The sequence below is a fragment of the Malurus melanocephalus genome, unplaced genomic scaffold, assembly GCF_030028575.1.
Source record: "Malurus melanocephalus ecotype Western Australia unplaced genomic scaffold, MMel_1.1 scaffold_9, whole genome shotgun sequence".
Lineage (NCBI taxonomy): Eukaryota > Metazoa > Chordata > Aves > Passeriformes > Maluridae > Malurus > Malurus melanocephalus.
The window spans coordinates 165,873-180,501 of record NW_026623241.1 but is presented as its reverse complement, the minus strand read 5'-3'; the positions used below and the strand labels follow the sequence as shown (position 1 = coordinate 180,501).

At 36.7% G+C, this 14,629-nt stretch overlaps 1 protein-coding gene across 2 annotated transcripts in view; it reads left to right on the top strand.

Annotated features, from left to right (window-relative positions):
* Positions 1–14,629, top strand: part of TLL1 (tolloid like 1) — a 126,458-nt gene that overhangs the window by 79,831 nt on the left and 31,998 nt on the right. For both annotated transcript variants that reach the window (XM_057375386.1, XM_057375395.1), the window contains 4 exons: positions 3,944–4,059; positions 9,373–9,475; positions 10,652–10,768; positions 11,692–11,837. In XM_057375386.1, coding sequence (XP_057231369.1) covers positions 3,944–4,059; positions 9,373–9,475; positions 10,652–10,768; positions 11,692–11,837 — 482 coding nt within the window. The remainder of the gene's footprint in view (positions 1–3,943; positions 4,060–9,372; positions 9,476–10,651; positions 10,769–11,691; positions 11,838–14,629) is intronic.

Here is a 14,629-nt window from a genome sequence, read left to right as displayed (position 1 = left end):
GACCAAGAAACAGTTTTCAGATTAGTGAAGCCAAGGAGTGAGATTTGATAACCTGCCTTTCAGCAGCAGGGTAAGTGCCAGGTCTCTAAAATGTATCAATTTTGTTTCATTTTTAACTTCTCCGTATGATTTTTGTAAAAGAAAATGTAATTGCTGATAGGAATCAGTTACATTTTAAAACCAAATTATATTGTTACAGGATGGAATAATGAGGGGAAAGAAGGCAACTAAGCTGCAGTCCTTCCTCTGCCAATTTGATTTTGAATTTTGAGTGTCTTGGTATTTGAGAATAAAGCTTGAACTTCAAGGCTGGATGTATTATAGAGGGTTTCAGACAGTCTAATAGAGTGATAGAATGTGTTTTCTTCTGGTGTAGCTGCTAAAATTTTAATGCAGGTCTTTATAGTTTTATGTAGACATTATAGCTGATTTAATGTTCATATGTAGTTTTATAGGAGTGGGAAAATAAGAAAGGAAAATGGTGGAGAAAGATATGTGTATGCCAAAAGAGAGCACAAAAAATAAGTGCATAGAGTGGGACTGAATAATGGGATAGGAAAGGAGTCTCAAACTGGTGAGAGAAATCTGTTCAGAGGAAGAGAAGGTGGATGGATGAAGTTCAGGAAATTGTCAAATTGCCTGGGTTTGTGACAGTGTGTAGAGAAGAGCAGATGAAGGCTGAAGTCTGTCTCTTTTTAGTGCTGTTCCTACTGCTCCTCAGGCTTAACTTGCTGCTACCTCTATTAGATTTGAAAAGAATGGTCACCTTCAAAAGTCAGCCACTGTTCACTGCATAGGGAAGATTAGTATTTTTACATTCAGGCAGTTTTCTTATARCAATAAAAGGGAACCAAGTCAATAGTAAGACTGGGTTGCAGTAAGCCGATTTAAAATTTTTGATTTAACAAATACACGATCAGCAGAAGATATTTTAGGGCTCTGTGGCAGCTTTTTATGCCATATATGTATAGATGTACAGACTTGTGTCTAAGTGTTAAAAACTGTAAAGAAAAGAGCGAAAACTCAAATTAGCCGTAAATGATACTATGAATTTGCTAGTGCTATACACAAAGGAATGAGACTTGGTTCTCTAAGTGTCCTGGAGGATCTGGGCTTCATCATTTGCAGATTTCACTGTAATCCTTGATGGAACTTGACCATGTGTGCATGCCAGCCCAGAGAGGTGTTATACACAGGCTGTGTAATTAAACACTGCTGCAGAGAGCGCTGGGGGGCATTGCTTTGTGTAAGCATAAYCTACCTGCTGCCTACACCCACTGCTAATCTTTGCCAGGAGAAGCAAAAATAGTTTCCCTTTCCTAACCACGGAAAGTCTTATTAGATGTCTGACCTTCTCGAGCTGTAAAACAGAGGAGTGGCTTTTATGGTTAGAGTGTGTGTGTGGGGAAAGCTGAAGGGGCATTTCTGCAAGTGGTCTAACCTAGTAAAATTGATATAAGGAATGACATTTGAAAGGGGGGAAACAGCGTCAGGGAAAACCCTGGCAAATGTTAATGATTAACCAAGGAATAAAAATGTAAAAATACTGTGTAAAGTAGAGCTGTATTAAATGGAAGTTGTGATTGATATCTTCTGACATGAAATATAGTAAAATAAATATGAAAAGAAATTTAAAGAAGTGACTCTTACCACTCATTTTCCTTCCACCTTTCTCTCCCAAAGTGGATTTCATTACTTGTGGACCCTTATACAGTAAAGAATTTTATAGTATTCTGTTTTATAAGCCTAGTCATGAATACTGCAGTTGCTACAGTCCAAATACAAAGAAAACATTTACACTCTCTAGTGATAGAATTTTAGATGTTTCCCATTGCAGAGAAATGTGATTTTCAACAAGAAATTCCCAAATATCACCCTGTGTACAGCAGCTTCGGAAGTCAGCCTGCAATTCAGATCTCATAGAAAATTAATTAAACTATTGATGGGTATAAACTTCTTATTATAGTTCCCTTGAGTAATCAAGAATTTAAAATKAAAAGATAAATATGGCAAAACACATCAAGTCCAAGTGCATTTTATGAATTCTGATTGTGCTAATTCTTAGTAGAAGTTAGCTAGTTACAAGTTTTCTTAGGTTTCTGTTAAATTTGGAGATATTTCTAAAAATAATTTTGATTTGATAGAGAGCTCCCAGGAATTTAATATGGATATAAGGTAAATTTGTATATGAAGTAGTTCTGTTCTATAAGTCTTGGGGGGGGTGGGGGTGGTGTGGAATTCTCCATGGCTCCTTTTGCAACTTAAAAGCCATTGCTTTGAGTCTACATACATCTTCTGTATGTGGACCATGGAATGTTCCAGCATAGTCTTACTGAAGTCATACATGGGTGGAAGAATAAGCGAGGGCTCTAAAAGGGGAGGGAGGAGTACTTGGATTCTCATGGATGTCTCAACTTTGGGSTCTGCTGAGTGCAGAGGTCTAACTCTACTCCTTAATGAGACARTGAGCTCTAACTCTACTCYGTTGAGACAATGATTCCACTGTTGRCTTTTTTGAAGTGCTTTACTTATCCCCCATAAACTATGGCACAGCTCACCAGCCCTGGGGAAACCCAGTGCAGGACTCTGCAACTTATTCAAGTTTGCATTCATCATTGTGTTAGACATAAATTGTCATTAGTGACAGATACAGCCTTTTCACTGAAAAGGTTTTGTGCGGGAATGTCATTTGCTGYGGCTGCAATGTTTTGAAGATAAAACCACATTTTTAAAATGAAGGGAGGAAAATAATTTTTTTTCCTGTTTTATTCCTAAAGGATGCAGTAGTGGTGGCTGTAGCCATTACTTTTCTTGAGGGCCATGCCAATCTTTCCTTTCTCTCCTCATCACAATAACCATTTGYGTGTCAGAGAGCATATTTAATGCCTTGAATGTAATTTACACCTGATATTACAGTGTGGTTGTCAGATCACATCTTAGATGCATTTTAACAAGACAGCCTTTACAGCTGTGTTGCCTGTCATAAATAATATTTTCCTTTGTCCTCTGTTGTTTAAAGATTTTCCAGATCATTTATAATTCATTGATATTTTGATGACACAGTTGGTCACCTGCTGGCAAAGGTAGCCCTGTAATTTGAAAGCGCTGCAGATCTGATTACACTGTGGGTCATGGGATAATCTCAAATTCATATCTTGTATCATACCTGCAGAATCAGTGGGTGAAACAATTTGATTAAGGTCACAAAAGCTGACTGACCAAGGTGTAACACTCTTCCAAAATCAGAGAGCGGAGAGTAGCAGGAGCTTCCAGTGTTATATTTTAGCATGAAGATGATTTRTTAGCCAGTCCACCAACATCTAGCAGCATGATTGACAGATGAGAGATGGGTGCTAAAAGCTTCAGTAATAACTAATATAAAAGCCTTTGGTATTTTAGGACTTTACATTAGCTTTGCTTTTATTACTCATATTTCTGCAAATCACTCTTGCAGGAGACTTTGTTTTCTATACCAACATAAATGAGTGAGTTTWGATCAGATCTGTCTCTCATGTGGGTAAAGTACTAAATGAAATGAAACCACTAACAAAATTTCAGTGTCGTGCAAGTCATGTTGTGCTAGCATTTGTTTTAGCTCTTAAAGGACGTCTTAACATTTTTTTTTATTATCAAAAGAGTTCTATGTATAATGTTGCAGTTGATTGACAGCAATGATATTTTTAAGACAGCCATAATTTTGGTTATGTCAGCAGACAACACACAAGTGAAATAGTTCATGGAATTAAAGCATCCTGCATAAAATTGAATGAATGTCAGACTAGCTTAAAATCATGGCTTTGAATAAATTGTAAACTAACTAGTTTGTTTTCCATTCTGCATCTGCAGTGAGTTAAATGTATTCCAAGTAGATATTGGAAAGATGCATTTTTCTCTGTTAGGCACATTAAATTTTATGTTTTTTACTGTAATTTGTTTCTTTCAGCCTGTGGAGAAACGCTGCAGGAATCTACAGGCAACTTTTCCTCTCCTGGATTTCCAAATGGTTATCCTTCCTACACACACTGCATATGGAGAATCTCAGTGACCCCGGGAGAGAAGGTATTTTAAAGTTCCTTTAGCAAGACACAATTTCTASTTTCAGAGTACAATTTTGTGGTTATTTAGGTTTTTGTTTTAAGTTTAAAGGATTCATATTTACTGAAAATAATGGTATGTCATAAAAAATGGACCATGGACTCTGCACTATTGACTTGACTTTCATCTGTGGCGTTAGGACCATTATCTATTCAATGTGTGTCCTTGTGAAATGAAGGTGTGAATTCAGCCTGCTATATGTCTGTGCCATGAACTCCCTTTAAAACTGGCTCCCAGTTCAATTTAGGATTCAGTATGGAAGTGGAACAGGTCCTTGAGGCTTCTGGGTGATCCATTTTCCAGCATGGGCTTGGGCAAGCAGACTGAGCTGTATGGGGCTGATAGCTGGGCTGTAACTAAGGAAGTTCTTYGTGTGTTAAATAAGATGTTTCTAAAGTGAAACTGTAATAACATGAGTAAAGAAAGTGACATTCTAGGTGTTCTCTGCTACTGGTTCTAGTGCATATARTTTTATTTTGGGGGGATCAGTTTTATGGGAAAAAGAGTGAGGAAAAAATGGRCTTCAGAGCAGTTTGGAGAGAGAAGTATGACGTCCTATGAAAGCAAAACCTGTCCTTCTTGTGTGCACTTCTAAAATGTGCCAGCAATATCTTATTTTAAATTATTGGCTCAAATATCAGGCTGCTTCAACATAAATAAGGATAGAGGGAGTGATCAAAAGCTTCAGCTGAGACAAAATATGAAGGAAAAAGGATCTAAGTTTCCTTATATGAAGCAGTGGCTGATATTGAACAATCAAATACTAAAGACTAAAATATAGACTCTAAGGACTGAAATATAGAACCAAACATGAGACTCAATACTGGCAAGTCCAAAGAGGAAGACCCACCATCTGCTCCGAATATTTCAGTCATTTTTCTCAGTGGTCTCCCACTTTATATGTATTGGACATTATTTTCTCCTGATTGTATTTCTTGGTTCCATGTTTCTTTCAGGTCAGGGTCCTGGCAGACACCAAGTATATACACTCTTGATGTTCTACTAGATCCTAAGGAGCTGTGAGAGCATTTGCTACTGTGGGGGGTGAAAGCAAAGTCATTTGGAGAATGTTTGCCCTCCTCTGGGCAAGAGCCAGYTACAGGAGGAAAACTAAACACTCTCTGCTGGGAGGAAAAGGGTGGCTCAGCAGGTTGTCAAGGGAAAAAAATGAAAAGAGATGAATAAAAGAAGGATTGTGCAAAGGATGAAAATTAGTCTAGATAGTAAATTCATGCCCCCACTATTTGTGCTGTGTTTTAGACATTATTGTGATAACAACAAAAATGGCTTAGTTTTTTTTTTTCTACCCCTCCATTTAAAAGAAAAAAAAAAGTGTTCATCTATAATTGTTTGCWTTTGAAAAAAATACTAATGTATGAGTTAATGTTCATGTTTAAGAATTTATAGCATACTCCAACTTTGTGTAAGCCTATCTATGGACACCAATATAATTGTAATACATTTGTAATATAATAATAAAAAAAAGTCTTGAGTTTGGAACTGCCACTGAAGCTGTATTATACTGAACAAAAGCCTAATGGGGGAAATCCCCCCTGTTGAAGTCAGCAATGTGAGAGGACTGGCTCCTTTCCCAATTTCCCTGCTGCCCCAAATGGGGAAAAGACTAAGCAGAATTTTCTACTTGAAATTTTTCATGACAAGTCATGTCAGTAGGGCACTGTTATTACCTYAGGTTCTCTAGTCTCCATGTAGTTCAACAAGAAGAAAGTAAATTATATTTGTGTTACTGTCAAAAAGTCTGTTTTGTCCATGCTATTCTCACAGGATACTGGCTGTCTTAAGGTAAAGAATCCAATTTACAGCCATGAGGTCTCAATCTTAGCTGATGCATATATCATACTTTGGACATGCGTTATAGTTGATCCCAACTTTTGTCAGTAAATGGCGATAACACTTTCATATAGTGAAGGGAAAATGAAAATATACTCAAATTTTTATTCCTTTGGTGCTTTGACCCTGATAAATCTCAGGAATATTGTGTGGAGGTTAGAGTATGTATAAGTGCATCATRTCATGTTCTGAAAGGTCACTGAGCTCTTTTGTCACCTAAAAATAAACTGCAAAGGCATTGCCTAGCTCTTTTCTATTTATTTATTGAGATTTAGCATTCTGCTGTCTGAGCATAGTTTGGAGACCTTCTATCCATGCTTCTTTCTGCAAATAAGGACTCTTCTGATATTTGATACCCAGAAAGTTAATGAAGGCTGGGATGGCAGTGGCATGCACTAGCTGCAGAATTCCTTTTATTCACAAGGCATCATAAATTGCCAGGCCAACCTAAAATGTGTGCATTCCTCTTTGCAAAATAAGGCAGTCCATTCATCTTTTACTTTTGAGACTGAAGACTACATGGGAAACAGATGTACTCAGTATATCTATACACAGAAAATTCTCAGAGGGTGGTTGGTGTTATTAATGATAGATGCCCTCAGCCAGGGCAAATCCTGCCTTTTGGTGTGTAGAAATTTTGTTGACATAAGGAGAGTTGCAACTGTGCCAGTGTTTTATTTGAATCTCTCTTGAATAGGTTATGCTACTTTTCAATTTGCCTTAATGTTTTACTCGAAAGATGAAACAGGACAGAAAAATCCTTGATTGATATGGGTAAAAATGCCACCTGCAGAAATCTGGGCTTGTATTACTGGTATTTGTTGTATTTTTTGTCCCTTCTTATCTCAGACGGTAGGAGGGATGATATGTTCTCACGGAAGCTGCAGTAGCACAATTGAATCTGCCGTGTAATCAATAATTCTTTAATTGTGCTGACAAATAYCCATTGATTGTTTTTCCTGGGAAGCCTCTCAGCCATCCTGTCCCCTTGAACAAGCRCTGCCTTGTCTGTAGCTCTATTAAATACTTTGCAGAATAGCAAATCGTAATCTTAAATATATTTAAACTTGTTTGGTTCATCACCAGAAATCATGCTGAGACAGATTGGGGGTTCTGCCCATGTACAGCTAACAAATTCTGCTCTGAGTTAAGAAATTGCTGTATCATCAAATACCTTGGCATGTYGGAGTGAGAAAAGGCTGTGAAGGTTATTTCATGCGGTTTCAAAAGCAGGGGCCATTGAGGAGGCTCATTAAATTTTAACAGTTTCCATTTAGATAGCAGCACTTCAGAGCTATTGACATGATCACACCCAAGTGAAACCATCCATTCCCCAACTCTGTCCTGGCAACTGAGGTTTGGAAAAAGGTGAATTTCCAAACACAGAACAGAGAAATCTGATGTTTCAGCTCTGTCRTGGAAATGGGAAGACTTGTGGCTAGACTGGTGAGAGACGTCCAGGCTCTAAAGAGCTGAATCATTGAAGGAGGAATAGGTTGTGATTTCTGTGATTTGCTTCCAGCAGAGCCAGCTAGGTTAGCTTAAGCAGGCGTCTGTATCTCATCTGAGCAAAGAAAAAGGGCTCTTGTGAACCCTTGTGAACCCCTCTGTGCACTGGTGGGGTGAAGTCGGCATGGGTGGAAAAGGACACGACTGATAAGGGCAGCAGGCTTTTCAAGCAGCGTGGCTAAGTACAGAGGTACCTACTTATGTTTTCAGAAAAAAAGAAGGAAGGAGTTTAGAAGCAATCTGAATGTCAAAGAGGATCATTTGAGGMGAACAGAAGTTCTGCAGTTGGTGTGGTCTCTTTATTTGGAGGGAAGGTTAGAGGAAAATTCTGCCAAAGACAGAGAATTGCTGTGTGAGTGAGAGAAGAATCTCTCTGCCACCCTGTGAGGTAGATTCAAATAGTACTTGGAAATATAATTAAAAAATGAAGCAGAGTAAAATACAAGAAAGTTTGTACTTCTAGATACATCATATTTCTCATGGTAAGTAGGTGGCTTTGGAATTCTGGTAATATTTGTGCATTTATTTCTTCAGTGCATCTTCCTGAAGGACTGCCTGAATAGTAAAGGCCAAAGGTCCGTGGGTTAGATGTCCATGAAAGAGTGCAAAAACCCTAGAAATTTCAGATGAACTAAACCATCCTGTCTGACTGTCTGGGTTCATTATTCCAGTTAGGGTGTTRTAATTTATCTCTTGCAGCTGGACCAAGGGTAAATTCCTCCCCTTTCAAATGACACTCGCAGCTGCTTCATTGGCTGCCATGGGGAAGTATTTTTGCAGTGTGAGATATTTGCTGCTGTGCAGCAATTCATGCTTGTTTTATAATGGTAGGTTTCAATTGTGAGTTCCTATGATCAAAGCTAAAATAATACCAATTCTATGCTCAAATGTGAATAGAGAAGAATTTCAGTTAATTTGAAATATTTATGGATACTGAGAAACAGATTCTGAAGAAGATGAATTCTTTTTCCAAATACATCTAAATATAATGAAATTATGTTAATTGGAACTGATTTTATAATAAAAAATATGAGTAACTTTTAATCTGTTTATTTGAATTTATCCCTGTAATTGCAGTACATGATGCTAAGACTATTGCAGCCAGTCAGGGTTTAAACTGTAGCTATTGTGACAATGTGTGATCAGGACAAATCCTATTCCTGTGTTAAAAGTGTAAGTTTATGGCAGTTAATGATTGGAATTTCTTAAACAGGGATAATATATTTTAATATAAGGGCAATTACTTACCATAAATATTGAAAATATGCCTGCTTAGATGCTCTCAATAAAACTTGGAGTCCAAGTTCAAAAGTTCCAGAAATACGTCACTCAGATTTCTGTATAAAAAGCTTTATTATAGGTTCACAAGGAATTATTAAGGGACTCTACCATTTCTTATTAGTGATCTTGCTTTCAGAATTACTGTCCACCATTGTCAACATATATGCGTCTGCAAGTAAAGTGTCTTGTCAAAACAGTAGTAGAAGGAAGCACAAACCACAATAAAACAATGATTTTTAATTTTTTTTTTACTTGTAGCTGATTTTAGTCAGAATGTAATGGAAGAGGCATTGGCAGTAGAATTATCAAGTAGCATACTTAAAATTATATTAGCAAAATATTTTACCTTTATTGGCATTCTCAAATTTTTATTCCTTGGGGAAAAACTCCCTGTGAGCATGAGTAGTTTGTCTTGAATCTGCTCAAATATATAAGTTTAAATAAAATAAACTTTTCATGTTCCCAAGAAACTTTTACTTACTATAGAGAAATAATACAGGAGAGGTTAATTAAATATCTAAATAGTTGGAATCCCATTGCAGGTGACAACTCTGGCTTCAGTTCTGCAGAACRTTGTGATTTTTGTTGGCATATTAACCACACTTGATTTATTTAGGCCTTCTTATCTGATTGCAGATCGTTTTAAACTTTACCACCATGGACCTTTACAAAAGCAGTCTCTGTTGGTACGACTATATTGAAGTAAGAGATGGCTACTGGAGAAAATCCTCTCTGCTTGGTATGCAACTGTTAAATGCTGCACTGTCCACTCTGCCACGCTCATGGGATCTCAGTGGACTTGCTGTTGAACCCACAACAAACTTCTTGGGTTTTAGCTGTCTAGAACATATCTTAAGTTGAGCATAGGAAAACAACCTCTAAATGGCCTCAACTTCAAGCCTCAAGCCTTCCTTTCCCTGCAGCTAGACATTATTCAGCTGCATGTGTGGAAAGATGCAAACCACAGCATGTGCACGGTTTTGCTTTGCTTATGGATATTGAAATATGACCCTAACATGGTTTTTGTTCAGAAAAACTGGGAAGTAGTTTACATACAAATCTGTGGAGCATGTGATAGGAAATCCACAGGTCATGTGGTGAGAACATGCACCTCCTGTAGAGTTGTACTTATGAGCTCTGTGCCTGCATCTTTAGGATTCTGAGTAAATTGCTTCTATTTGTTCTTAGTATGTCACATCTCTGCTCCTGCAGAGACATTCAAAGCAGTAATAAATTAAGTTTGAGTTGCAGCTGATATGTAAAGGCTGCAATCACCCTATTTTAATTCAKAAGGTTGGTGGGGGGATTTCACCTCCCATAACGCTAGTGCCCCAATACAGAGGACAGATCCAACAGGAATGTCTCTTTTCTTGGCCTTGAACAGAAAATAAAGAACAATTAAGACCAGTAATTATCCTTTTCTTCTGTTCCCTATCACCCGGAAAAACAGAAATTTTACCTACCTAGGCAGAATTTAAGAGGATAATGAGGTAGAATAGGTCATTTAGATGATAGTTCTTAAATTTCTTTGGTCCTTAGGCACAATGAGCTGTATTACTGTGACCTACATTATGTTCCTTTCTTAAGATTAGTACTYACTTTCCCCTTCCACAATACATGTGTTTGTATGTATAGAAACAATCTCTAACAATCTTTTTTTCATTAATTCCCCTAAGGTTTTATACTTAGACTTGTGAGCCTGACTGCAATAAAAAGTTCTGAAAGCTTTATAATAAAATCTTTGTGTATTAGGTCCTGATCTGCAGAAACACATGTGCTTAACCATAAGCGTATGAATAGTTCCACTGAGTTGGTTCTGCTTCTWCTGCTTATAATATTAAACACTTGTATAAATGTTTACAGCATTTGGCTTGAGAGGTGGCAGAAAATGCAGTTACTGGTTGCATGTTTTTAGGCAGGTTTTGTGGTGACAAACTGCCAGAAGTGCTCGCATCCTCCGACAGCAGGATGTGGATCGAGTTCCGCAGCAGCAGCAACTGGGTTGGGAAGGGTTTTGCTGCAGTTTATGAAGGTAAGCCTSTTACAGCATTAAAAATGAATTGATTATAGAAGAAAAATATTAACCAGACACTTTTGGATATTAATCATTCCCTGCCAAAACTAACACATGAAATTAGTATTTTATCACTAAGAGACGGTAGGTGCTAACTTACTAGACACAGCATTTTGAAACTCCTGCTGTGATCGGATTTCAGCTGAGCTCTCTTTTAAGAAAACCACTGATAATAATCATAAACACTTTTGCCAGTCTTTAATTAACTAAAYATGCATGTTCTTGCACTTAGTGTTTGCAAAGATTTCTGTGTATACTCTCTGTTTATCCTGCAGAAAAACCTGTTGTATTTTCTATATACTCTGGGAATAGTTAATGGAGGCACTCACACACAGTGGGTATATTAGCAAGTCCACATTCATCTGTGTAAAATAGAGCCTGTACTTTTTATGAAAATATGTTTTATTTATATTAGCAGTTTCTTCAAACTGAGTGCAAGCTTGAAGTACTAAACTGTAGGTTAAAATGCACAGATCATTATAAATATGAGATGTTTCTTTCATTTGTCTCTTTCTAAAGATTAGTAAATATTAATAAGGGATGTTTATTAAATATATTTCAAGAGTGAACAAAAAATTGTTTGGACCTTTAAAATATATTCTGTAAAATGTATGGATTCAGATTACCCATGATTATAAAATCTTCCTCAATACTGTAGACATGTTTAGAACTATTAGAAATGTTAAATTATATTTTGCTAACTGAAATACATATAATGGTTTAAATCAATTGTCTTTTCAATAATTTTTTCTTGATATGTTTAACTACTTTCCAGAACAATCTTATTAATTTTTAAATTGGGAGCATATAATGTCAATTTGGGCATGGGGAAATTACAAAAAATGTCATTATTGACAGTACAAATGTTATGCTTTTATCAGCTATTTGTGGAGGTGAAATCCACAAAAATGAAGGCCAGATCCAGTCTCCCAATTATCCTGATGACTACAGACCAATGAAGGAATGTGTGTGGAAAATAACAGTGTCAGAAAACTACAATGTAGGATTAACCTTTCAAGCATTTGAGGTAAAGCCTTTTAACTAATGTCAGAAAAGCATCTAGTGGATAAGTGACAGTGCAATTTAARGGAATGCTTATTAAACCTGTGAATGAATGTAAGAATTTTCCATGAAAAATTGACACAGAATCCATGAAACCTTCCCTTCCACAGAAATTTTCAAGATTAAAGGATTTTTATGTTATTGCTGATTTTTTAAATTRGAATTTAAAATTACTGAAGATAGTCACAGTTTACCAAGTACATAATCAAACTCAGCAAGGCTGCTTTAATGTTCTGTTAAATAGCCAGGACTTTTTATCTTTGCTAAATCTTGTTGTTAAAAAGGAATGTGTGTCTGGAGAAAAGAACCACTGTCTTTTTTGGCTTCTGTTTTAAGAAAAAAAAAATCACCCTAAAACTAATATTCAGATCACGAACTTATATTTAGTGAAGGAAGAAAAAAGATGTGGTGAGTCATGCTTGTGTCTTTAGCATTCATCACTATGTATAACATTGCTAAACAGTGGGAAACTATTACATATGAAAGAAAAAGTAATATTTCTTATGTCTGTTTTATTCCTATACAAAACACTGGCTTGAACTTTGTAGAAAAATTTAGTAGCACACTTTGAGTTAATTTATTTGATTATGCTTCAGCAGTAATGGCATGATGAACACTTTTTGAAACCTTTTGGCTGCATGTTGTACATAGATACAGGCACAGTAAACATAGCTGTAATTTCCAACCTGACATATTTAAGTCTTCCAGAAAGACTTCAGGGTTATGGCATATTTTTGCTATGACTGATAGAGAGATCTGAGCAAGAGAGGGGAGGGCTTGGGACTTTATCATTCATTATGGATGTAAAGTATAGAAATTTTAACAGTTTCACAGATTCTACTTAATTTTCCCCTTTTTTTAAAATCCTGAGTTATTGTCAGTTCTAGTGCAGACAAAGTCAGCTTCTCCTGCTCAAAGAGTTTTCCAAATCAGAGTCTGCATGACATGGCTCAAGATTACTTAACATAGTATGTTTTTCTCTTTATTCAAGCACTGCTGAAAATGAACAATTTTTTCAGTACCTTTTATTTAATTTGGCAACTGGATATGGAGTTTCCTAGTCTGCCATTGATGCTCAGTATTTTTAATGTGATGACAAAGGAGATGGCCCCATGCCTCTGSAAAAGAGATTTGCTGCAGTATTTGTTCTGCGTGCAGTTGCTCAGCAATGGTCTCTGCGTGCGATGCGTTATCACTTGAACTGAGCTCCGTTCAGTATCTGGGAGAACCAAACTTACATCTCTCCGTATCTTTCAGAACCTTTTTCTTATCAAGTTATGGGCTATTTACAAGTGTGAAGATGGCATCTTATGCCTCACCGTACAGGAAGTAATTAGAAGCAAAGGACCAGCAAACAAMAGAATGTTTTCATAGACAAGCGATTAAGGCTGTAGGAAATAATGTCCAGTTTTTCCTCCAGCCTGTTTAGTATTATGGCACTCTCTAGAGGTGAAACATGTGGACTAACACGTCATAAGAAGAAAGAGGAAATTGAGCAGAAATATAGTTGGAGGTACTCTCAATTGGTGCCTCTACTGTATGTGTTTTGAAAAGAAAAAAAAAAATCCAACAGTAGGGACTTAAAATACTTTYCCAGGGAAAGTCTGAGCTGTAATTCCAGAGTGGCAAGATGCCCATGAGCATCAAATGAGGTGGGCCAGATAGGCACAAGACTGTTGCATCTGTCTTTGTGGCATGTCTTACTGGTTCATACACTGAGGATGGGGGTTGCTTTGGAAGCTGCTCTGGGGCACCTTGCCTGGGCATTCACCACTGAGTCTGGTTTCCATTTCAGCTCCAAGCGCTTGAACATAGGTGTTTTGGTTTTTGATGCAGAGTCCCTTTCTGGGCTGAATCCTTGGTGCTCTGCCCAGTAAAACAAAAAGTTATTTAAACATCACAGTCCTTGGTGCCAGCTGATGAAGAAAAAAGTAAATGTTAGGCCAGAGAGTTATTGCAGTGTGTTTGTGAGAAAATTACTTCTCTGTCTTTTGAAAGGTACAGTTAAGAGGAATTCTCATTATCCCTATGTAATACTAGAAAAAATAACTGTATAAATAACTTTCATTCTGAAATGAAAGCTCTGGGGAAGCTGAGAATTTCAAACTGTATCAATGAGTCATCTTGTTTTGCCTGCTGTGGGCAACACATTTTCCACTGAGTAGAGGATTATGCTTTCTTATTTAGCTGCTATAATTTCCACTGTCTGTGTGACAGTAGAGATTTTGGGTATGGCAACTCCATCTTTTTCATTGTCACCTTTATAATGCTGTTCTTTAAAAATTATTGGGGTTGTTTACTTTTATTTAAGAACTATGTTTGGCATGAAGTCTCACCAGTTAACACAATACACAGGGGTTTTAGAGCAGATTCATATTAATCTTCTTCATTTGAATGAGCTTGTTAAAGTCTGTGCAGACAGTGATCATTTAAATTGTTTTTACGCAAATCAGGGAAGARAACTTATCTGATGGTCTGATTTCACTAGGCATATATGCCACCTTTTATGACTGAAGTCTGCAACCTGAGGCAGATATGTTTAYCTGTACTGCAGTTTGACTTCATGAACAAAAAAAATTAACAATGACAAAAAGTAATGTAAATATTTTTACTCCAGTATATTTGCTCCCAGATTTGTTCTTCATATCCTTTTCTCTCTGTTTTTTGTTTGTTCAGTTTTCAGGGCTTTTTTTTTTGTTTGTTTGTTTTAATTTTTGATTTTATCCTCTTTTCTTTTTTTTTTTTTTTTTTTTTTTT